At 42.4% G+C, this 23,581-nt stretch overlaps 1 protein-coding gene across 8 annotated transcripts in view; it reads right to left on the reverse strand.

Annotated features, from left to right (window-relative positions):
• The window catches only part of LOC106989609 (piezo-type mechanosensitive ion channel component 2), a 462,833-nt gene that overhangs the window by 26,736 nt on the left and 412,516 nt on the right, over positions 1–23,581 (reverse strand). For 6 of the 8 annotated variants that reach the window (XR_008291831.1, XM_053206461.1, XM_053206459.1 and 3 more), the window contains 8 exons: positions 23,316–23,375; positions 18,631–18,797; positions 17,451–17,617; positions 10,279–10,446; positions 7,386–7,781; positions 6,795–7,053; positions 3,552–3,734; positions 593–845 (listed from right to left, as the gene is read on the reverse strand). Coding sequence is in view for 7 of the 8 variants with exons in the window: in XM_053206461.1 (XP_053062436.1) it covers positions 593–845; positions 3,552–3,734; positions 6,795–7,053; positions 7,386–7,781; positions 10,279–10,446; positions 17,451–17,617; positions 18,631–18,797; positions 23,316–23,375 (1,653 nt within the window). In the remaining variant the exon portion in view is untranslated. The remainder of the gene's footprint in view (positions 1–592; positions 846–3,551; positions 3,735–6,794; positions 7,054–7,385; positions 7,782–10,278; positions 10,447–17,450; positions 17,618–18,630; positions 18,798–23,315; positions 23,376–23,581) is intronic. The other 2 variants (XM_053206463.1, XM_053206462.1) reach the window with 1 other exon arrangement.

Here is a 23,581-nt window from a genome sequence, read left to right on the forward strand (position 1 = left end):
CTGAAAAGTGTATTCTGAAGATGAATACACGGGTGTTTGGAAAGCTTCAGGCAGGAGCACTATAAATACAAAAGCCCAATTTCTCCAAGAGTGGAAACTGGAGAGCTTATCTATCTGCTGATAATACCCAACTATTTAGTTAGAAATTAACTAGCTTAAGGAATAAATAGGTGGTTTTGCTAAAAGTTTCCACTGATAAAATCTAAAAATATTTTCAAAATAAATTGTGATTTATAGCATTCTGGACACACCCTGAAATATCTCATATCTCTGGATATGATTTAAAAACTAGCATGTGCCCAGCACTTACTATACGAGGCAGTGTGCTGGCCACTTTTCACAACGACCCCAAATCCTCGTCCTGGGAAGGAATCAGATGTTGTAAAGAACGATATGGCTGCCCCAGGTCACACAGTTGAGCTACGAACTGAACTTGAGCCTGTGATGTCAAAGCACTTTCTTCTCACATCACCACATCTGTCTCCTTGAGAGCACCCCGTAAACGCCCCTGCCCAAGACCCAGACCCACTGGCACTGGAACAACCAGAAAGCTCAGAGTTTTTCCAGCCTAAGGAAATCATGCGACAGATACCTCTTTTGGACCTATTGGAAGAAAAGCTGGATCTGGGGGATATCTGGGAGCTACTGCCCGATCGCTTCCTCCGGATGGCCGTGGGCTGCTCCGGGAAGGACACATGCACCGACTCCGCTGACGCGGCCAGGTTGATGGATTTCAGAGAATCAGAGGAGGCTCTCCTGCCACCACTGAGGGACAGCTCATCATCCGACTCTTCCTTGTCTGTGCCACTGTCGGTGATGTCATCTTCATCCCATAAGCCGTGGCACTGAGAAAGCATAAGGGACAACTCACACGGCCATTCCCGGTGAGGTAGCATCGCATCCCCCACGATTAGAAAGGCAAATGTGAAATACGGTGACTGTGGCTGTGATATTGCATCATAAAAGTGACATTTGCTAGATAGTTAGAATTTAAATGTTCTCACAAAAAAGAAAGAAAGAAAAAATAGAGAAAGAAAGAAAGAAAGAAAAAAAGAAAGAAAAGAAAGAAAGAAAGAAAGAAAGAAGAAAGAAGAAAGAAAGAAAGAAAGAAAGAAAAAGAAAGAAAGTAAGAAGAAAGTAAGAGGAAGGGAAGGAGGGAGGGAGGGAGGGAGGAAGGAAGGAAGGAAGGAGAGAAGGAAGGAGAGAAGGAAAGAAGGAAGGAAGCAGGGTGGGGGATGGGAGGAAGGGAGGAAAAAAATAATGAAAAAGAAAACAGATATATACGGGAGGCGATGGGAACTAATGAACCCTATGGAGGTGATCCTTTCACTGTGTCTACGTAAAACACATCACCACAATGTATACACTTTAAATATATTACAATTATTTTTGTCACTCATACTGCAATAAAGCAGAAAAAGGATTGGAAAATGAAGGGACTCTAGGAAAGCTTATTATCTAGATGTTTATGATAGTCCCAGAGAGCGGGGACAGGCTGGTGCAGATCATGAGTTTGGCTAACTAATTGACATGGATGCAGATCATGTCTGGCAGATGGAGTAAAGGCGAAGTTATAATCACGTAACTCGTTCCTGCGGGAAAGCTCTTTTCTAGAACATATTTCTCTGTGTTTACAAGTAGCGTTTTAAATATCAGTGGGTGAATTTAGCCCCACCGTCCATGTTCACCAAATACCTACACTTGAATACAAATGCTGTGTCTCCCTGAACAGCCACGGTAAGCTGTGAACCCCTGCATCACCCACGGCTGGGTCAGGAACAGAGCCGCAAATACTCTGCTCAAAAAATGTTGGCCCACATATGAGACAGAGATTGTGATGCACTCTGTAGCGCCTGCATTTTGCTTCAAAGAAATGGGCCAAAGGGGCTGGTAGGACAGCAGGAGGGAGGATAGCAGGAGAGGCTGAGAAAAACCAGGGGTCTTGCTGGTGCAAGAGGTTACCTGGGCAGCAAATCCACCTTTCAGTGACCTGGCTGCCATGTCTTGAAGCTCCCCAGGGAGCCCACTGCCTCCTGAGTGCCCAGACTGCCAGGCTATGCATTTATTCCCCAGGAGCTCACCCAGTCCTCCCTCTGACACATGCTGTAGAGGATAAGAGCTCCAGTCCAATTTGCCAAAATTCCGTTGGTCAAAAAATAACTTGGAGCATGATCAACTCCTTAAAAGACAATGTCACCTAATACACAGATTATTCTTTTATTTTTAATTTTTTAAAGGCTATTTATTTATTTTGAGGTGGGGAGGGGCAGAGAGAAGGGGAGAGAGAAAATCTGAAGCAGGCTTCATGCCCAGTGTGGAGCCTGACGTGGGGCATGATCCCATAAACCATGAGATCATGACCTGCACCAAAATCAAGAGTCTGACACTTAACTGACTGAGCCACCCAGGCGTCCCTATTCTTAAATATTAATAGGTATATTATTTCAAAAAGAAAAGTCAGTGGATGCATTCTTGAAAACATAACAAACATTCTAGATTTTCCTAATGGGATTTTCCAACTTATATTGATTTCTTTTAAATCATTTTTTTTCTTTTAAATCGTTTAAAAAGTTGTTTTCTCTTTGGCCAACATTGGAACATGTTTAGATTCTTTTACTACTTTCATAGTAGTGTATTTGTTAGTGAATTCTTCCAATTATTTATAAGATCTATAGCAATTCATACCAAATAGGATAGTTTTAACCACATTTGAAATTTCCACGTAGTTTGAACTGTTTGGTTTCCTAGATTTCCAAAGCTGTAGGGTAGTTTTGTCTCCTTATGAAAAGATTTGTTATTCTAAAAATGATTTTTCGTATCATTAGCCAAAATTTCAGCATAAGAGTACCTCAAATACATTCACCATAGATATGAAATTTTCTAAGAAACCAGAGTAAGTATATCAATAGGAACCGCCAACATTTTGTTTATTCTATGCTTTAAATATTCAACTGTAGCTGCTAAACCACTGAAATATTAATGAGAAGGCAGCAAAATGCCTAAAGGTTTATATATACATTTTTTAAATGATGTGAAAAAGGATACAAGTTGCAAGAGAGTTGTGAAGTGACCAAATTTATACAATCATGTCTTTTTTTTTAAACGGAGGTGTAGTGGACATACAACATACTACCACCATGTCTTAAATGCAGAAATTTAAACTTCAATTTCTAGAACTGAAAACATAATGTTAACACATTTGTTAATATATTCATAACAAGAATTAGTAAACTGCATGAATTCAGGTAATTTATCAGAAGAACCAGAAAATTCAGGCAAACTCAGTTTTGGCTAAGTGGTTTCCTTGGATAACATACCTTTGCAAGGTTATGCATTTTCTCTAACATAATTCCCACAAATATGGATTAATTATGATATGTTCATAATAGAAGTAGAAATATGGGGGAATTCTCTTCCAAGTTTGTTACAGTTTCCCTTATTGAGCCCCATAGGCCTTGGCCTCATCGCCAATCGTAATGTTCAGGTTCTCCAGGAGTATCACCCGGGGCTGCAATGATCAACATGACCCGGTTAAGTGTTACGTGCAGTACCTTCAAAATGGACCGATGGAAGAAAAGAGCCAAGAGCTGAATGAGATCATAAAGGACGTAGCCTTCTTTCTTCTCCACTCCTATGATATTCGGTGGGTGGAAAGGTTTATCTTTGTTCAATTCCACGTTCTTGTTCCAGGGAAAGAAGCCAAATTGGAAGAAATACTTGACCACAATTGCCACCTACGTGCAGATGATGGAAATAAAAAAAAAAAAAATCACTCCTTTTAAGAATGGTTCTATATGAAAAATAGTGATATAAAAGCTAAGAAAAAGATCATTTCACAGTTTTGGTGATAAGATCACACACAATGATGTGGAAAAATAACATTATCAATTCGTACATGGACTTTAGACCAAGAGCGATATCTTACTGCTGCCAGGGCAGGACTGCAGATACATCAGAGCCGGCCAGGTTACTCACGGCACCTACTTATGATTTTTTCTATTTTTCAGGACTTGGCTAGTTTATGCTGATTTAATAAGGTTTAATTACTCAGCTATTAAGATATGGTAACGAGGACAAACTTGAACAAAAAGAATTCTATATTTTACATATTGCTTTCATTTGTAATCTTCCTGAGCATCTCAGGCAGTTTTGATGCCTATTTTCATTTTCCTCTGACCTCTTTGTTCTCACCGTTAAAACAAATTTTTTTTAATGTTTTATTTTTGAGAGGCAGAGGGGGTAGAGCGTGAGTGGGGGAGGGGCAGAGACCGAGGGAGACGCAGATTCTGAAGCAGGCTCCAGGCTCTGCACTGTCAGCAGAGTCCGATGCAGGGCTCGAACCCACAAACCGCGAGCTCATGACCTGTGCCGAAGTCAGATACTTAACCGACTGAGCCACCCAGGTGCCCCTGTTCTCACCATTTCGTTGCTCCCTGGAAGTTCTCCTCAAGAAGAAATAAAAAGAAATAAAAACTTGCCGGTTGTGGTGACTAGTTAAGGGTACAAATGTTGGGGAGAAGCGGTCTGTGACAAAGACACATGAGAAAATTGACAGGCCTCATCTAAACATCCCTCTGACAGCTGGGTCACCGGGAATTAATTGCAATTCATGCAATTCATCCATAAAAAATATTTTTCGAAGTCCTCTTCTGACCTAGAGTCACTTTGCCCTCCTCCCGTCTCTCTCCTTCTTATAGCCAAGCTTCCGCAAAGTACAGTCCTGTGTTTCTGACCATGCTGAGCAGCACTGCCACAAACGGATGCCAGAGCAGATACCTGAAGACTATCTTTGCCTCTTTCCTTCTCACTCGCACCCCCAACCCGTTTGGGTCACTTACTAAAACTCCTCATTTACCCCATTCATCTTCAGCCTCGTGGCCATTGGGTCAGTTCACATCCCATGACCTCTCAGCGTCTTTTCAAAAACTTTCATACCAACGGGACAAAGTCCTGAGCATACACCCTGTTGACATTCGCAAGAGCCTGCTACCGTGCTGTCCACTCACGGCCTGCCTCCCAGCCATCACAAGCCATGTGTCATTCTGGGCACACGTCAGAGTGTCTATACCTTTGTTTGACCCTTTGCTTTTTGTCCTTTGATGACCTTACACTCTTCTGTTAAGACTCAGTTCTAAGTTGTCTTCTACTGAGAAGATGCTATGATGGCCTCTCTCCACACCACCCAGGCTGCACGAGGCACAGACCATATCCGTATTTCTTGTATGCTCTCTAATGTGGTTTTGTGTTGTACTGTAGGGCAATTCTTTGTTTACATCCTATGTGTTCACCATATTGGTTTGTGAGCTATTGAGAAACAAAAACAACTTTTTTTAAAAAAAGTTTTTTATTAAATTTATTGTCCTCTTCTTATGCTTGGCATAGTTTCTGGGTTTTGGTGCATAGTCTAACTTGTGGAGTGAATTAACATCACCTTAATCTTCTACTTCCTCCCTTCTTGGTGTCACAGAGAAAATGGGGAACCCCAATTTAACTTAACTAGGAAGATTTCATTTTATGATGAAATAACGTAAGTAGCTCTTGTTCCCTTCTCTAAATTTTTAGAGAATTTCCTTCTTCCTTCACTTCTACATCAGAAACTCCCTTCCTTCACTTCTAGGTTAGAAACTCCCTCACCTCTGTACAGAGGCGGTACAGAGAATGGACCCATTCCCCAAATAGGGGGTCATTTATGTCCCAGATCACAAAGTTTATGTGATGGAAGTAAGACTTAAAAATGATTATTTTGGCAAGATCGTGACAGACAGTCTACTTAAAGTGATAGCTAGGTAGGTGGCTTTCCACCTTTTATAAGTATTTAAATATATTTAAATAATTACTATGGAAATAAGATGCATGATACTTTACACTGATACTTTCGAGATGCTTTGATAAAAGCTTTGCTTTATTTTACTGGTGAATTAGCTGTAAACCTACAAAATTTCTGGAATCTCAATGTACATTCATCATGAATTCCATCCTTTAAGAAGCAACTACAGTACCAATGTTAGTGAAAACTTTCCTTTATGAGCCAGGTAAGAAAATTCGCCTTCTTCAAAGACCTCAGAACACAAAGAACTACAATAACCCAAGCAAAAAAAGGCTATTGAGCCTCCCTTTTAATTCCCAATTTTATCGTTGTCATGGGAGTTTGTGACATTGCATATATTTGATGGGGAAGGATAGAAAAACAGGTTCGTATAATTGGGAAGAGTGTCTCCTGTCCCTCACACATGACGAAAATGAAATGGTAATTTACCCTTGTGTTACTCAGATTTTTAGGTAGGTGCTTATGTGACTTTGTGTTTTTGTGTGTTGAAACTGGCTTTAAGTTTAAAAATGGGAAATATGCATGTTGTATCAAACTATATTCAAATTGTTTACTGTGTTGTTTAATTCAGCATCCATTCACTGGACATCCACTGGCACGAGACACTATTTTCTGCATAAATAACACATTATTTCAGTAGTTCATATCATAGGACAGATGACCAGATTTCAAAAGCCTCTCCCATCACTTGCCAGTTGGGGCAGCCTGGGTCAGTTATTTCATCTCGCTAAAGCTGTTTCCTTTTATGTTAAACCAAACAATATTGGTGCCTATCTTGGTGTGGTGTGACCTGTGAAAAGACATGTACAATCGCCAGCACTAAATAACTGTTAGTTAATAGTCATTTGCCTATCTAAGAACATCCATTAACTTGAATGTCCTGCGTGAAACTGTCTGGGAGACAGGGCTGGCCTGCCTCGAGTGAATGCCGGAAGCGATTTATTAGCAATTCCCACTCGAGGCTTACCTCTGTGTAGACAATGGCCATCATCCAGAATCGTCTACTGGGCCTGGGCACAGACAGCATGGCCCAGAGGAAGATCAGAATGGGAAGCACAAGGGTGATCGTGGAGGCAGAGACCACGTGGTTGAGGATGATCACAAAATAACACACCATTTCTGAGCGGGCCACCAGAGTGTTGTACATGGCATAGAACAACAGCAAGAACCGGGGTTGGCCAACGTAGAATTTTTCGGACTCTTCCAGCTCGTCATCATGGAACATCCTGTTCAAATAAACAACATGAGAATAAACTCGTCTTCATTTCTCCAAATCACTGATTTCTGCTTTGCATGATCCCTCTTGTCCCTCCCCTCCTTCCCATGTGGCCAGAGTTCTGGCGGAGTCAACCTAATAGCCTACTGGAGGAAGAAATGTGTGCACAAGTGTCTGTCACGGACGGCTTTGGCTAGTTCTGTGCTTCACGATGGGAGCACTGAACATTGGGTCTGTTTGCTCTGAATGTCCAGGTGGACGGTTGTCCACGGGAGTTTGTCTACCCACAACCTGCGGAACACCCCCCCCCCCCCCCGCCCCCCACCCGCCCAGCACTCTTACTTGTTCAGCAGCAGCTCGCTGGCCGTCAGCTCGTGAGTCAGGGGCGGTAAGATGCTGGACTCGAGCCTGTCTGAGCGGCTCTCGTCAGGGCTCACGGCCATGTGGCTCTGGCCTGCAGAGTCGTCCCGCGAGCCAAAGGACAGGCGCTCGAAGCTGACCGCCTTGCTGTAGGAGGGAGGCGCCTCCACGTCCCCATCCTCGGTGGAGTAGTGCGGCAGCTCGGCATCTGGGGTGAGGCCGGCCTCCGAGGCCTCCACCGGCCCCAAGTCCGCGGCCTCCTCCCCTCCCTGATCAGCGTCTTTGGCCACCGCCTCGTCATCCTGCTCGGCCTCCACCTCCGCTATGGTTTCCGTGGTCCCCTGGCGAGAGTACAGCATGGTGCACTGCGTGGGCTCGCTGTCGGGAGAGAGGGAGGGCACACACCCCGCTCTTAGCATCCTCCCGATTCTCGAGACACCTTCCCAACACTCCCCAATACAAACGTCAAGGCGGGTGAGAAAATTACCACCCCGTTCCCTCCCTGCCCCCACCACCCCGCCCCCAACATTCCATCCACCTGCTTTGTTCCTTCAGAGTATTCATGTCTGGTCTGCAGAGACTGCAAACAGCAGCCTCAAAATGCGAAAGCCCACAGTGCACGCGCACGGTTGAGACCCTGAACAAGTCACATGACATGGCTCAGACGTTGCTAAAGCCATCTATGCACAGAGGTTGTCTAAATCGTATCAAGATTTGCAGCCATGGTTTCCAGGGTTTCTTTTCAAATGGAGACAGTTAGCATAGCATACCTACCGCTATATTAAAGGATGGTGCCTATGGAGACGAAACTTTGCCAGTTTGGGTCCGTGGGTGTTGGCCAGGAGGTACTCTACTCCCAATTCTATGTAATGGGCCCACTCCTACCCATAAGGGGAGGATAGGAATGAGAAAATATTGGCTAAATTAAACAACCTGCATGCTTTATGGAAAAAATGCCTTATTTCTTGGATATCTGTTCCTCCTCCCTATTTTTCCATCCTTTACCTCTTTCTTACTGGTGCTTATTACATATGACTGAATTTTCACCATCTCTCTGGCTCCCAACATTCCCCGCTGGGTTGTGTTGCACATGGGAAGGCCTGCCATTTTGTCTTCCCCAGTGCTATGGACCCTCTCCAGTGCTATGGATCCTCTCCAGTGCTATGGATCCTGCAGGCTGCACCCTCAGGGTGTACCCCTGCTATCTCTGTCCCCAGTGACTGCAACTTATCTTTTCTACTTGTTCCCCATGGAGTATTCATTCTCCCTAAGCTTCCCTACTTATCTCCACCCTCCAGTTTTGGCAACCTGACCATCTCTCTTGTACCTCTCCTTCTCTGTCCTTTATCTCCTAACTTTCCTTGCCATGTCTGTGTAGGCGACTTTGGAAATGAAAATACAGCAGCCGTAACAGTGAAATTCATGGCCTGCCTGTTTTTATTGTCTACTCCAGCCCCTGAAGGGCAGAAAGGCAAAAATGTTTTGGAGATGTGGAATCTGGTAGATAGAGGACCATACTATGTTAGACTCTGAAATTGTACTGTTATCTGAATGGCATACGGTGAGCAGCTTGGGCCCATAAACACAGAGATTCTTAAATATACAGGTCGTACCCACTTTTCTTGTCATGGACGACAGTAGACATGTCAATAAGTGAGTGGATGGGTGGATGGATGGATGGATGGATGGACAGATGAATAGGCCTTGGCAGAGCCCTTCATGGCATCCTGAGACCGAAGAACATTTATGTGAACCCTTAGTGCCCACTTATGTGTTTATGTTCCCAGGACCTTGGACTTCAGTATGGGACATCGCATAGAAAGCTCTTGGAATGCCAAGGCAAACTGGGTATTTTTCTAGGACTTACCTCCTAGGAAGGCCATGAAATTGATCACCCCAGGCAATTTTCAGAACAGTGGAGCCAACCCCACATCAAGTCTAACTTCCAGCTGGACTCTAACCAATTACAAGCACGTTCTTTATGGTTTTGGATCAGGTCTGGCCCTGAAGGGAGTCAACGAGTCCTGGTACCTTCAGGACTCAACCGAGTGCAATGGAAGAGAAGAAGTTAACACCCCTCTGATTTACCACCATGCACGGTCAAAACTGAAATTTGTCTTGGTTCGGGTGATTTTTCTGGTGTCACGAGAAGCGCAATGCAGCTGATGTTTCTGTGCCCCCGTGGACCATTCAAAAAGGCAATTCCACAAAGAGCTTTGGGACTGTATGTCAATCATTTCATTTCTAAATGAGTATTGTCTTACGGTAGGACTTAATGAGAAAACCCAAGCCCAAAGCAATAAGTTCCAGTCGGCAAAGGCTCTATATTCTACCGCACGATAATGTCCTTTACAAAAGCCAATGGTAAAGTATATTCTAAGTTCTGTAGATTTGGTCTTATCCACTAAAAACGACTCCATGTGGCAGATTTTAATTTTTTTTTTCCTATTGCATGTCTCTTTTGATGAAATCATGAGAAAAAGTCTTCTATATTTCCTGGCCCATTTTCCTCTGTGAGGACTGCCCACATGAGCTCTCCATCAAGGAGGGAGCATGCTTATCTCTTTACACCTAGGAAGTGGAAAATACTTACAAAATGGAGGACAACGTTTGTAATAAGGATTTTTAAGAAACTCCTAACAGACAAAAAGCAAAGAGCGGTTAGTGTAAGAGAATGCTGTCCTGGGAGTGACCAGTCATGTCCCAGAATGAGCGGCGGTTATGCTTTTGGTTAGTCATGCAAATTCTTAAAACGAAAATTAAGAAACCAAAACCAAAACCAAACGGACATCACAAGAGCTTATGTTTGCAATGACACGAAGGGGGAAAAGTGGTAACGTGAGGGAAAAAAACAAAGCATGCACGAGTTAAGCACCTTGATGCTAAACTGCCACTGTCAGCTGATGAGGAGGACATATCCATGCTGAACATTTTACGAAGCCTAGGTCGAGCACGCTCACTTGTTTTAGGAACAGTTTCTGGTCCATCTAAATCATCAAGGGTAGACTGCCTTGAGAACAGCATGGTTGCTTCAGTGTAGCAGCTAGCAGCGCAAACAGTTACAGAGACACAGTGTTAAAACACCAGCGGTACATCAGTTTACACACGGCTCAACTGACCAACACACGGTCATGCAGCAAATCACACACGACACCAATACTACAACGAGCGCCACAGCGGGGCTCAGGGATGGGGAAGGACCTGTTCGGCCGGACGAGAAAACAGAGCAGTACTACGTTTTTATAAAAGTATCCCGGCTGGCAATAAATCACGAAACGTCACTCTCTGGGTGGGACAGAGAAATAGAAGAATTACAAGTCCCAATATTTCTTTCGCAGAGCGGAATTCGTACTTCATGACTTTGTAGCTGAGTTTGGTTTTGTTTTTAAATTAGAGAAGATATGTTTTATTTGGAGCTCTCAATCCTGAGTTCATTGAAACCATTTGGTAACCAAATGGCTTAAGCAGAAATACCTGCTTGGGTAATATTTATATAGAACATTTCGTTTTTAGAAAAAACATAACAGTCTCCAAGATGAGAGAGGGAGCGAGGCTCAGAAATGACCATGACAAACTGAATTATCCACCCCATTTTCTGAGTGGTATTCAGTGAAGCCAAACTAGATGCCTTGCGTGTGAAGGAGATGCTGGTTTGATCTGCAACCAGATATAAACCAACATCGGAAAAAAGAAAAAGAAAAAGAAAGAAAGAAAGAAAATGGTACAAAGAAAACAACAGAGGAAGTCTAGCAATGGCAGGGTCATTTTGTCTGTTAACTTCTCATGTTGCCTAATGAATTTTTTTCTTCTGGATCACGTTTTAGGTCTTGGCAGATGTTATTTAGGGCGAGGACCCATGGGCTAAAATCCTCACTTCTTGTTACCCCACGGAGCAACACTGGGGGAGAGAAGGCTGGTTGATTCAGGACTGAGGACTGCGTGAGCGACTGAGGAAGAAGCAGACAGAGTTATGACGTGGGCAGAATTTCAGTGCTGACATATAGTTTAACCCAAAGGGGTACAGGCACCCGAAGAACCTATGCAGGAGACTACTGGAATGAAGAATCTTCTAACCTGAGCACTAATGACCTCGCTGACCCAGCGGGACAGGACTTTGTGACACAGGATGACTGATCCCCTGGCCGAACACCATTATCATGTGAGTGACTGAGGCCTACTGTGTGCCCAGCCCACACAGCCAGATGTGCTCAGTCAGACTTTGTGAGGCAGCAATGGAAACCATTCAGGAAGTGACAACGTCCAGGGCTCAGGAAGCGTAGGGATATCTGAGTCACTCACTCGCGGAACCAGTTAAAGGGCTTTTCAGGTTCCGAGAGCTGTGGCACCAAGCCCCTGAGTGCTCGGTGGGGCCCCCCTGCAGTGCATGTAACATGCTGTGCCTGTGGTCAAGATGCAGGGCAGTGACAGAGGAGAGTTGGGGAACAACCAGATGGTCTCCAATAAGGCCAGAGCGACTGTTTTTTTTTTTTTTTTTTAAAGGCCCCAACTCCTCTAGATATCACCAAATCCTTTATACAATGAGGAGAGGAGGACAAGATCGAGTAGAAACGCACTGGCCAAGTGCAGTGAGGGCTGGGCTCAAGTCCCCACGCTGACAGGAACTGGCTCTGGGGGTTTAGAGAAATTCGTTCTCCTCTCTGAGGTCTCCCTCTCTCTCTCTCTCTCTCTCTAAGAACCAGAAGAGGTTTCATTATGGTGAAAATAACTACAGATATTATTGCTTATTTGATAAAGTTGTTCGGTAGAAATTTTTGACTTTAAGTTTATAGAATTGATCACATATAACCTGTTCTTTCTCATTTATAAGATGAGGGAAATGGATCTTTGAACTTCTGTATTTAATTTTCTAGTTTTAAGGGTGCACCCTTACCGCCATTTAGGGGTGAGCATGCAGGCAAAAAGATACCGTGTGCCCTCTCCTGTGGCCCTGCTCAGATTTTCTGCGTGGGAACCACTGTTCTAATCCCAACGTCGGCTTCATCTTGTTAATTCCTGGGTCCGCTGTCACACTGGCTGACCCTCAGACCCCACACCATCCCACCCAGTTTGGTTACTTGGAGTGAGACCAATCTGTCGTCCAATCCAGGGCATTTTAAAAGTGAAAGGGAAGATTGGGTGCTCTCTGATAACAGGCCCAGATGACAAAGGTGAAAGGGACAGTTGCTGTCACCTCCCTGATCAGCCCATGCCTTTTAGGTGACACATTTCAAGTGACGACCACTCCTTTGGTATCTAGGAATGCTCTTTAGAATGTCATCTAACGCTTCTCGCAGCTATTTAAAATAATTTATTTTCGAGGAATGTAGACGATACTGATTTCAGGAAACAACCATTAAAATAAGTGCCGTTTTACAGCCGGATTTGAAGGAAATCGTGACTTTTGCAATAAGTCAAGGGAATAGAAAGTCATTTGTTAGGCTTTTATCCCAATTCCGTCTGCAGTATGCCCAAAGGTGAAAACGGGTGACGTGGAAGCCAGAGCACATGTGGCAGGTGCGACAGCCCCATCCAGGCTGGGTCCTCTGCACGGGGAGGGGGGGCCATGCGCAGCCCCACTGGGGGACGATGCTAGACCCTGTCTAATGACACAGGTGTCTCAGAGTGACCTTCCACTCGGAATCCCTTCTAGGGAAGATGCCTGCCTTTCTAGTAATCAGCATGGCTTCCAGCAGACTTCAGTGTAGACAAATTTTGTCTGCAGATTGGATAGTTTCCTAAAGCAAAAAAAACCAGAAGGGGAGGTCAGCCACTAAGAAAAGGGCAGGTATGTTAACTCATTTATTAACAACATAATGACCTCTACTGCGCCTCCCCTTTCTTTAGGTTGAAATAAAAAGTAAAAAATACATTAGGAACGGATTGTAATTCTTTTTTTTTATGCTTTTATTTTAGAGAGAGAGCGAGTGGGGAGAGGGACAGAGGGACAGCGAGAAAGAGAGAGAGAGAGAGAGAATCTTAGGCAGGCTGCACACTCAGTGCGGAGCCCAACACGGGGCTCAATCCCACGATCCTGGCATCACGACCTGAACCGAAATCAAGAGTCGGTCGCTTAAGCAACTGAGCCACCCTGGCACCCCAGGAACTAATTTCAAAGGTATCGTTTTCTACTAATAAATTTATTGACTGATTGACTGGTTTTAAGTTTGGAGGAGATTTTGCCAGTCTTTGTTAAAAAGCAGTCGATGGATTTAAATAATTCCTACCTCATGGTTTTTAATCACGGGAAAGGTTTTACACTTGTAATCTTGGGTCCAACTTAAAGGTAGTTTACTTGATTTCATTTTGATCAATCTTCGTCTTCCTTCTTTTAATCCCTCTTATGTTGTGATTTATAATATTAAGTTGAGTTCTTAACTGGGCATGTTGTCAATTATTATGCAGTTACAAGTTACTAATATAGGCATCACATGTTTATTTTATGGGCAACTCGTTGTCAGTCTACTCTCAAATTCTCTTTGATTTATTTGATTCGGTTTGGTTCCTGAGCAGTTATTTTCCAACCAGGCCAGAAGGCCTGTAAAACCCTCGAAAATTTATGGAAAAAAAAATTATATTTCTGGGTAGTTTTCCCCGTTGGGAGATAGGACATAGCTTCATGAGACTTCAAAAGAAAAGCGGTTCATGAAAAATAATGTTGCCAATTACTAGCAGTGTCATTGCAAATTATTGAGGGAAAGTTATTCCATCCATTCTCCTTTTTACTTGCCAAGCTTAGGGACCCAGGTAACAACAGCAACAACAACACCCTCTGTATTATGAAACTAGGCAAGGGAAGAGGTTAAAAAAACGTTCATTAGAAAAAAATAAGTCTTATTATGGGCAGCTTTATTATTATTATTTAAGAACAGGTGCAAATAAATATGCAATAACCACATTATATACCCTGGGTGGATGTTAAGTGTATTCTTCGCTATGTGGGAGGAAATCCTCCCAGTTGAATATGAACATGACTTTCTGTTAAGTTAACCAGAGCTGACTGAAGCCTTTTATTCTGGAATGCAGATAAGGGAAAACGGTTTGCGTCAGACCCAGTGTGCAATACAGAGCAGCGCTGTCCGAAGCTGAATGCCGCGGGACATTTGTACATGGTATGCAATAACTCACCAAGTAACTAAGATGTATCTTGAGAAGTATACATCTTACCATTCTCCTTTTTTTTTTTTTTTAAACCAGTTGTTTGGTTATGAATAGGTTACAGAGTGTGGATCTGGAAACTGTGTGATCCCCCGGGGGCCTTTGTTGACCCCTCTCTCTAGAAAGTAACATCTGTCAGCATCCTGAATATTCACTACCTTCAAACAAATCTTGCCTCCCCCTGCCTCCCTGTTGACACATTGAATACTTTTGTACCCACGCTCATGCAGGCTTTATTTCTTATTATGGGAATAGCTACCACGAAGTAGCGTGGGATATGTCAGAGCCTGGGTAGAAGGTAGACAGAAATGGATTTTCAGTTTTCGCATCAAAATGAATCAAGAGAAAATAATTCTGTTTAAATGACTGATTTGTAGATAGAAAACTGTTGCAACAAGAACAAATTTAAGAAAGTTGGAAGCTTCCACATAGATGAGTTATTATGATTTGCAGAAAATGAAAATAAAATATAAACCATAATGATTTTTTGTCTCAGTGGAGTCTGTCCAAAGAGAATGAAGTTCCCCTTTCAAAAATGCTATTTTCCTGAAAGTGAAGACACACAAGGGGGCGCTGTCAGCACTTGCCAATCAAAGGACATGAAAACTAAATTTTCACGTTATAACTTTGCTATTACTAATGGTTTCAAAAACTACTGATTGAGAAATGTGTGTATGCCTGGGTGGAAAGAGAATGAGAAAATTTTATTAGCATACCCACTGTTCTAACAATCAAATATTTTATTCTAGAAATTAAAAGCATCTTGAACAGGATCTCAATTAGCTAATAAATGCTTTGACCTTGAAACTTTTTTTTAATTAAAAATTAATGCTTATTTATTTTTGAGAGAGAGAGAGAGAGGCCGAGCATGAGTGGGGGAGGGGCAGAGCAAGAGAGGGACACAGAATCCAAAGCAAGCTCCAGGCTCCTAGGTGTTAGCACAGAGCCTGACGCAGGGCTGGAACTCACAAGGTGTGAGATCATGACCTGAATCGAAGTCGAAGTCGGATGCTCAACTGACTGAACCACCCAGGCGCCCTTTGACCTTGAAACTCTTTTAAGAGTTTTTATCCTGATTATCTCTTCTCACAAAAATCTACAATAGCTAAAATATTATGTTTCTTTGGAACTGACAAATGAGCAAAGATTATCCCCAAATTAAAGGAAAAATATAATGCCTTTTATTATCCCTCAAAGGACTTTAAAAGAATCAATACCTATTTGGGGGACAGGAAGGGATATAACCAAGCAGAATTTTATCTGTACAAATTTCACATTTAAATCAATATATGCATAACAAATGAGAATGAAGTTTTAGCATACATTCTATTTTAAAACCCGACTTTTTACTCAATGCAATGAATATCTTTCCATACTAATAAATATAGATCTGCATCAATAGGTAGTTATTGGGTAGCAGAAGAACTGGCATGATTGGAGAAGCTCAAATATAGCAAAATTCAGCAACAGTTAAACATAGCTCGTCAAGGCAAAACGTTTTTCTTTACCCACCTCTCCCCATTCAAGTTGCAATTTCAACTTGACGTTATCTACTTTGGATGTGGTATCGATAACATAGTCTCAGTTCCCTCCTCTCTTTCATCTGTTAACATATCCAGTATTTGTGGAGGACAGATTTTCTAGCAGGCCTCTGATGCCTGCACAGTGTATGAAGTGGGACTGAGGGCTTTCTAAGAGTTTCTAAGTCAGCCACCCTTACGGCAGGAACCTCAACCCAGGATTCTATGGATAATCCTATTGATAGGTCTTTCTTCCCAGGCTCAAACTACTTAGAGATGACTTATCTTTATGTGTCTATGTCAGAATTGATCTTGGGGCCTGGCATGGAACAGGTGCCCATGTTTAATTAAACATTAAACATGTTTAATGAAAGCGACAAATGTCCTCAGTGATAATGTTCTTTACCTATGAAGATATGTGCAAGGTGTAATTCATCCAACCTAGCTAATCATCCTAGCCATGTCGGGACTTCTGCTCTAACTCAGAAGCTAGCTCTGTGCCATCAGCAGCAGCTGTCTAGAACAGCGAGGCAGAGAATGGGGAGTCTACTGGGAGAGGCAGTAAGAAAGGTCAGTTCTCAAAGTTGGCCTGGAGTGCAGAAAGAGGCCACGAGAGGCGGGGTACCATGGAAGTTGAGAGACCGGGCTCTGAGCCTAACCATGTGGTTTTGGATCTTGGCTCTGCTCTATAATACTTCCTAGCTGTGTGGCTTTGGGTAAGTTACTTAACCTCTCTGTAAGTGAACTTCATGTTCTGTAAAATGGGGATGATAATAGTATGCATCTTGTAGGGTCTTGGAAGGATACCAAGAGTTAACCCATGTACAGTGAGTGGTGCTGGCCCGTGTGTGGCAGGTGCAGGGTCCGTGTTGTGAGAACAACGCACACAATCACACAGGTCAGGGAAGATGGAAGCTGACAGAATCCCTTCTTAATTTTTATTATGAATCACAAAGTAACAATTCTGAAAGGAAAAGATTAAAGAGAGCACCAGATGACAATTCTAGTATAGAAGATACTCGATGGGGGCAGCAGTTTTCAAAGGAATTAAAGACGCAGCCCTTGACACAGTGTTTTGTGATCAGGAAGGCTCGTTCTTACTTGCCTCCAGCTTAGAAAGCTCTAGCCTGTGCCTCTGCGTCATACCAATACTTCTAATAGTCTATTATGGATACCTGATCTTGTCTGGCTCAGTCAAGGGGAGGACAGTATTCCTTTTGCTTTGTTGCATGCAGGGAGGTAGCCCAAAGGGGGTGGGGATCCATGTAAGTTTTTGATTAACTTTCATTTCACACATTCATTCCTCATATTGGCGAAGCCCACCTCTTTTACCTTTGTCAAAAGCAAACCCATTGTTTAGAACGTGAAATACCTGGAGATACTGTCATGTGAATCTAAGCTATCCATCCTGTGGGCTGTCTGTGCACCTGAAGCTGCGCCGGGACGGTCATCAATGGTGTCCAGTCCCGACTCTCTGGAAAGGTTCATGATGTGGTTCTGGTAGTACAGGTGGATGCTCTCCCGGGTGGGAACGTTGCCCTGCGGAGGGGAAGACATTGCCACAGTGCTTACCTGCCTGCGCGTTTCTCCATACCGACAACTCTCAGCCATCACGCGCTCCTTAAGCAAGGATTAAAACAAAGCTGCTCAAGGTGGGGATTGATGTTGACTCATTGAATTATTGGCCCCCGGTCTCGCTGGGCAAGGCTAACAAGAAATCCCCTCTCGGTTATGGGTGAAGGGAGTCAAAGGCACAAACTTCCAGTTGTAAAATACATCAGTCCCGGGGATGTCGTGTAGAGCATGGTGACTGTCCTGCATACCTGAAAGTTTCTAAAAATCCAGAACTTAATAGTTCCCATCGCAAAAAAAAAAAAAAAAAAAAAAAAAAAATGGAACTATGTGTGGTGATAGACGTTAAGCGGACTAACTGTGATCATGTCGATATACAAATATCGAATCATTATGTTGCACACTTGGAGCTAATATAATGTTGTATGTCAATTTTATCTCAATAAAAATAGAAACTTAAAAAAAAACAAATCCCTTCTCATATGTAGATAATTTTGCTAAGTGACAGTGACTTTTTCAGAAACAAACTATCAGTTTTAAATACTATCTATAAACCACATGTTACCATATTTTGTTGCTCTGCATATATCTTAATTTCCCCTATGAGAAGTTTCAGACCAAATTTCCCAGACTAAACAACATAATCCGTCATGAGACAGCAGCGTCTGTGCACCTGCAAACTGGTGAAGGGAGGGAACAGAACGAATCAACTGGCCACTGTCCCAGGGCTGTGTGTGTGCGTGTGCGTGTGCGTGTGCATGTGTGTGTGTGAGTGTACATGCGTGCACGTGCATGTAGTGTCTGATTATTTTAATTCTGAGCGTGGAACAGATTGAGATATACAGAAAAACAAAGGGGTTATGTTAAGACTGTCTGAAAGACTGTAGATTTTGTGTTATCCTGTTTGAAGTTCTAGACACAGACTTTTAAAATGTTTACAGTGTGAGAAGAAGCAAAAAGAATTATACCAACAGTGTTACCTTTTTAATTTCTCTGGTCAGCATGCATCGTTCAATCCTCAGAACCGTAGATATGTCAATATGCTCCCTTGAGATGGAGTTAAGCCAAGTTGTGAAACTATCCACTGTTGCCAGAAACAGGACCCAGGTGAATTTCAAAATATTAAATATCCTCTTGATGATATTGTCTAGGAGGAAGAAAAGCAACGAGATTTCAACGGAGCAAAATGCCATCAGCCATTTTGCCGTTGTGTATCACAGCGATGTTTTACCAAAGGCAGATGTGGTTTCAGACCTGCATACCCAATATGGCGTGAGGCGTGTGGCCCTCAGCATCATGGGGGGCATGGAGGACGGGCGGTATAGGAAGCTATGGGTGGATCTTTCTACACATGCACTTGGTTTTGATGGCTGTATCAAAACCAAACTTGGATAGAATTTTTAATCCTTGGTCAAAACATCAGTCAGAATAGGTCCAGATACAGCTAACAGAAGTAGAGATCGCATTCCAAGAGATTTCTCTTGTTGACACAGGGGTGGAAACAGTTTGTATCTATCCAGGAAACGGGGTCCCTTCATGCTTTCGCTATAAATTTCTTCTTTTCTTAAGTAATAATTATCGTTGGAAACAACTGATGTTTCGATGACTTCCCACTGCAGCTACATTTCAGTTAAATCGCCTTCAAGCTACTTTGGAAAGAGCTCAGTACACATACCAGGAGTATATCCATACTCCTGAATCATCTTCCTCATTCCTATTTAATTATACTGCGATGGGCTAACTATGGAATTCTGCACATGGGATCAGTCTTGTGCAAACCAGCAGGAGCTGTGAGATTCCTGATGTACTTGGGTTCTCTTCCTTCTCTGCGACCGTGATGTAGGGAGCCCGGGCAAGCTGCAGCTCGGTTCAGATTGGGACTGTGTGTATGACATTATCTCAGGGCAACACGCATGTCTCTCTGGTTCCCTCACGGAGTTCTTCGGGAGCTCCCTGATCATTGCTAAGTTTGAGGTGGTCCCACAGCTGTGGCCTGACTTATTTTAGGGCAGAATCAAAATCAAAGAGTGAAGATGGCAACTTAACTGCCTGCCCTACTCATTCATTCCTGTAAGCCAGTGGGTTTTTTCAACTGGCACACGAGGAACCTTTCAAGCCATGCTGCCAAATTTTGAGCCCATGTGAATTCTTTTTTAATTTGGCATTAAAAAAATTTAGTTTTATTAGCGACTTCACACATCAGCTGCAATAAAGTGAACACTTGGTGAACCTCACAATGAATTACAAATTGTCTTCGTGTTTATTAGTAAAAACACAAAACACCACCACCACCACCACCAAGGAAAACAACTTGTATCCCTTAACCTTTCCCCACCAAAAAAGAAAAAGTAAAAAAAACCAAAAAAAACCAAAAAAAAAAACCAAAAAAAAAAACCAGACAACCAGATTCAACTGCCATAGTAAAATGAATTCATGATTCATGATTATAGCTTGTAATTCTCATTTAAAACCATGACTATAGCATGCAGAAAATTCATGATTAATGATGATAGTCTGTAATTCTCATTTAAAATCATGACTAGAGCATGCAGAAAATTCGTGATTAATGATGATACTCTGTAATTCTCGTTTAAAATCATGACTAGAGCATGCAGAAAATTCGTGATTAATGATGATAGTCTGTAATTCTCATTTAAAATCATGACTAGAGCATGCAGAAAATTCATGATTAATGATGATAGTCTGTAATTCTAGTTTAAAATCATGGCTGTAGCATGCAGAAAAGGGCATTAGCCTTTATGGACTTATGTAGGATCCTTTTGCTGGACAGGATCTGATTGCAGGCCATACTGTCTCTATTATAACTCATCTTTTCTGGTGTGCTGTGTAAACAGCTGTAGACTGTTTGCATTGTCCATGAATGGGCACGGCTGGGTTTCCAATAAAACTATTTGCGGACAATGAAATTTGAATTCCATAATTTTCATATCTTTTGACTTTTTTAACCACAAAATGAAATCAAAATCAAAATCATCCTTAGCTAACAAGCCATATAAAAACAGCAGGCGGGATCTGACCCCGGAGGTTGTATAGTTTACCTAATCTCGAATCCAGCCAGTGCAATCAGATGTGACCCTTTCATGACTCACCACTAATCCTCTCTCTTTCTAAAGCCCACAGTCTGACTCAGCATTTAACTTTGTAATAGGAAAAAAAAAATGTTTGTGAATTGGGTTGCCTAGGAGGAAGGCAGAATTTCTCTCAGGGAAAGGTTTGCTCTGAAAAGGAGAACCATCAAAAGGAAGTTGAGCTAACAGCGGCGTGGCCTCGGGACAGAGTCCAGGCGGGCAAGGCAGAGACAAAGAAGTTGAACAGTTCTACCTACTGAAGGAACAGGGATCTTGGACTTGCCAGCTGGTACCTGGGGAAAAAGCGGGAATGATCTAATGAGCCAGGCTCCAGAGGCATCAGCTGGGCAGAGACACTGAGGTAGGAGTAGTGATCACTGACTTTCCCTTTAAAGTTGTTTCCTGTCTCTGCTGCTCCCCTCCCTGCTCTCCCTCAAAGCCTCATTAAATGTTGTCAGACCTAACAGTCTTTCAAGAGGCGCACTTGAGGAAGGAAGGAAATGAGAGTATCCTCTGTTGAGCAAAGAAGCCCAGGAAGGGACCAGCAGCTACATGAAGCTGAATAGAGTGAGGTCCTGCAGATGCCACTGAAGAGCAGTTCTGAGCCAGAGGCAGCCAGGGACACCTATATTGTACCCCCCCCTCCCCAGCCCGTTTTGGGTTTAATTTTGACCAAGATATGTATTTCCTACAGTGCTTTGGATGGAATCTGTAGTCGCTTTGTGTAGACACCAAAAGAGAGTCTGAGCCCGAGAGGCTGAGGGACTTGGAGGTTACACCTATTACTAAACTTAGCATCTTACATTTTTGACAATTTATTTTTTTCTCACATTCACAATTATTGCCTGAGAGGTGGTGATGATACATATGATTATTCCAGTTTTGCTAAGGCTGGTCCTGATGGCAAAACTAAAATTGCTGTGTTGGAGACACGAATAACATACTTTATTAACTTGGTGATCACAAACTAACATGTGAGATTGCATTTTTAAGTTTTATTTATTTTTTTAGCCATAGGGGCAGTAAAGCATAATGGTTAGGAGCACACACTTTGGATTTAGATCTTTTGTGTTCACATTCCAACTCTACCCCTTGGTAGTTTTGTAGACTTGGCAAAGTTCCTTTCTTTCTCACCTTCTTTCCTTTCTTTCTCTCTTTTCTTTTTCTTTTTTTCTTTCTCTTCTTTTCTTTTACTTTTTTCTTTCTTACTTTCTCTTTTCTTTCTTACCTTTTCTCTTTTCTCTCTTTTCTTTATTTCCATCTATTTTCTTTATCTTCTTTCTCCTCTTTTCTCTCTTTTTCTTTCTTTTCTTCCTTCCCTTTCTTTCTTTTTTCTTTCTTACATTCTTTCTCCTCTTTTCTTTCTTTCCTTTCTCTCCTCTTTCTCCTTTTTTTTCTTTTCTTTCCCCTCCCTTCCTTCCTTCCTCTCTTTCTCTAGTTATTTTCTTTACAAATTTTTATTTAAATTCTAGTTAGTTACTAGACAGTGCAATATTGGTTTCTGGAAAGACTTGGCAAAGTTAATTAATCTTTCTCTGCCTCAGTTTCTTATCTCTTAAATGGGAGAGAGGGGTTTTTTTTGAAGTAAGCAGTTAACATGCCTTGAAGCTCTTGGAAAAGCACCCGGCAAAGATGTGTGATCTAAAGTGTTAGCTACTATTACTCTATGAAGTTTTGCAGCAATAATAGAATTATCTGGCTTCACATACGTATGAGTGAAATAATCTGGAAATGGGGGTTCAGGGTAAAGTAACCGTGCCACAGATAGTGTTAGACAGCCTTCGGGAAGTCTCATTTTGGGTCAGCAAATGGCATCCTTGGCAGTATTTGTGAAAAGAATCAGAACGCCTCAAAATCTTGCCTGTAGATAAATAATACACACAGGAGTTCGAACCTGGGGACACAGAGGAAATGGCATGTTTATGGAACTGGAGAGGCATTTGAGTTTTTTTCAGTTGGGGGCTTTTGTTTTGCCTTTTTTTTTTTTTCCTTCATGGAGAAATCTTCCTCCCAGTCACATCTGATATGAAGCCCAAGTGACACCATGACTGAGCTAGACGTTAGAGGACATGGATTCTGTCACTGACTCTGCCACGTAGTAGCTGTTAGAGTCCTGAGCAAACTCACTGGGATTTGGTTTTCCCTTCATCAAGTGAGGACTTTGGCCTACGTTTCCAGAGTACCTCTCCCTTCCCCAACTGTACTTACCTCTCACTTAACACATTTTATGTTCTTTAAAATTAATTGCCAATATCTTTTGTGCTTTTGTTTTGATGGCTTCTATGGGACATGTATAATGTGTTCCCCCAAGTCCCCTTTCATAGGTATTTGGATAAAAAAAATTTACAAACTGACTCTAATCCAACATTTGAGCCAACAGTGTAAAGGTCAGATCTACCTTTAGGAGTCACTTTGAAATTTCACTAGAGATGAGATTTTATGACACATTGATTATTTAATCACAGTCCAGAAACAGTATTTGATTAATTGCTTTTAGGCAGCCTTCCACGACATACCTTCTGGGAAAGCAACGTTTTCAAATTTCCCCCAGCTCATATTTGTCTTTATTTTTTTACCTGGTCCATCAGATTTCTTTTTGATTGGTTCATCCTCTCGGGCTTCCCACTCCACAGGACCTGCAAAGTGTGTTGAACAAACATGAGTTACACCCTTTTAGGGTAAATTAAATGTCAACACTACCCTCCTGGACTAAAAGGAATTTTGTAATTAAATCTAGAATATTCTGCCTAATTTAAGAGTTCTCGGGGGGAAAGCTGTAAGAATTCATAGCTCTCAGATTCTCTTTACTCCACTCCAGAATAAGAATCAGGTGTAACTGAGA

Source organism: Acinonyx jubatus, chromosome D3 (genome assembly GCF_027475565.1).
Source record: "Acinonyx jubatus isolate Ajub_Pintada_27869175 chromosome D3, VMU_Ajub_asm_v1.0, whole genome shotgun sequence".
Classification (NCBI taxonomy): Eukaryota; Metazoa; Chordata; class Mammalia; order Carnivora; family Felidae; genus Acinonyx; species Acinonyx jubatus.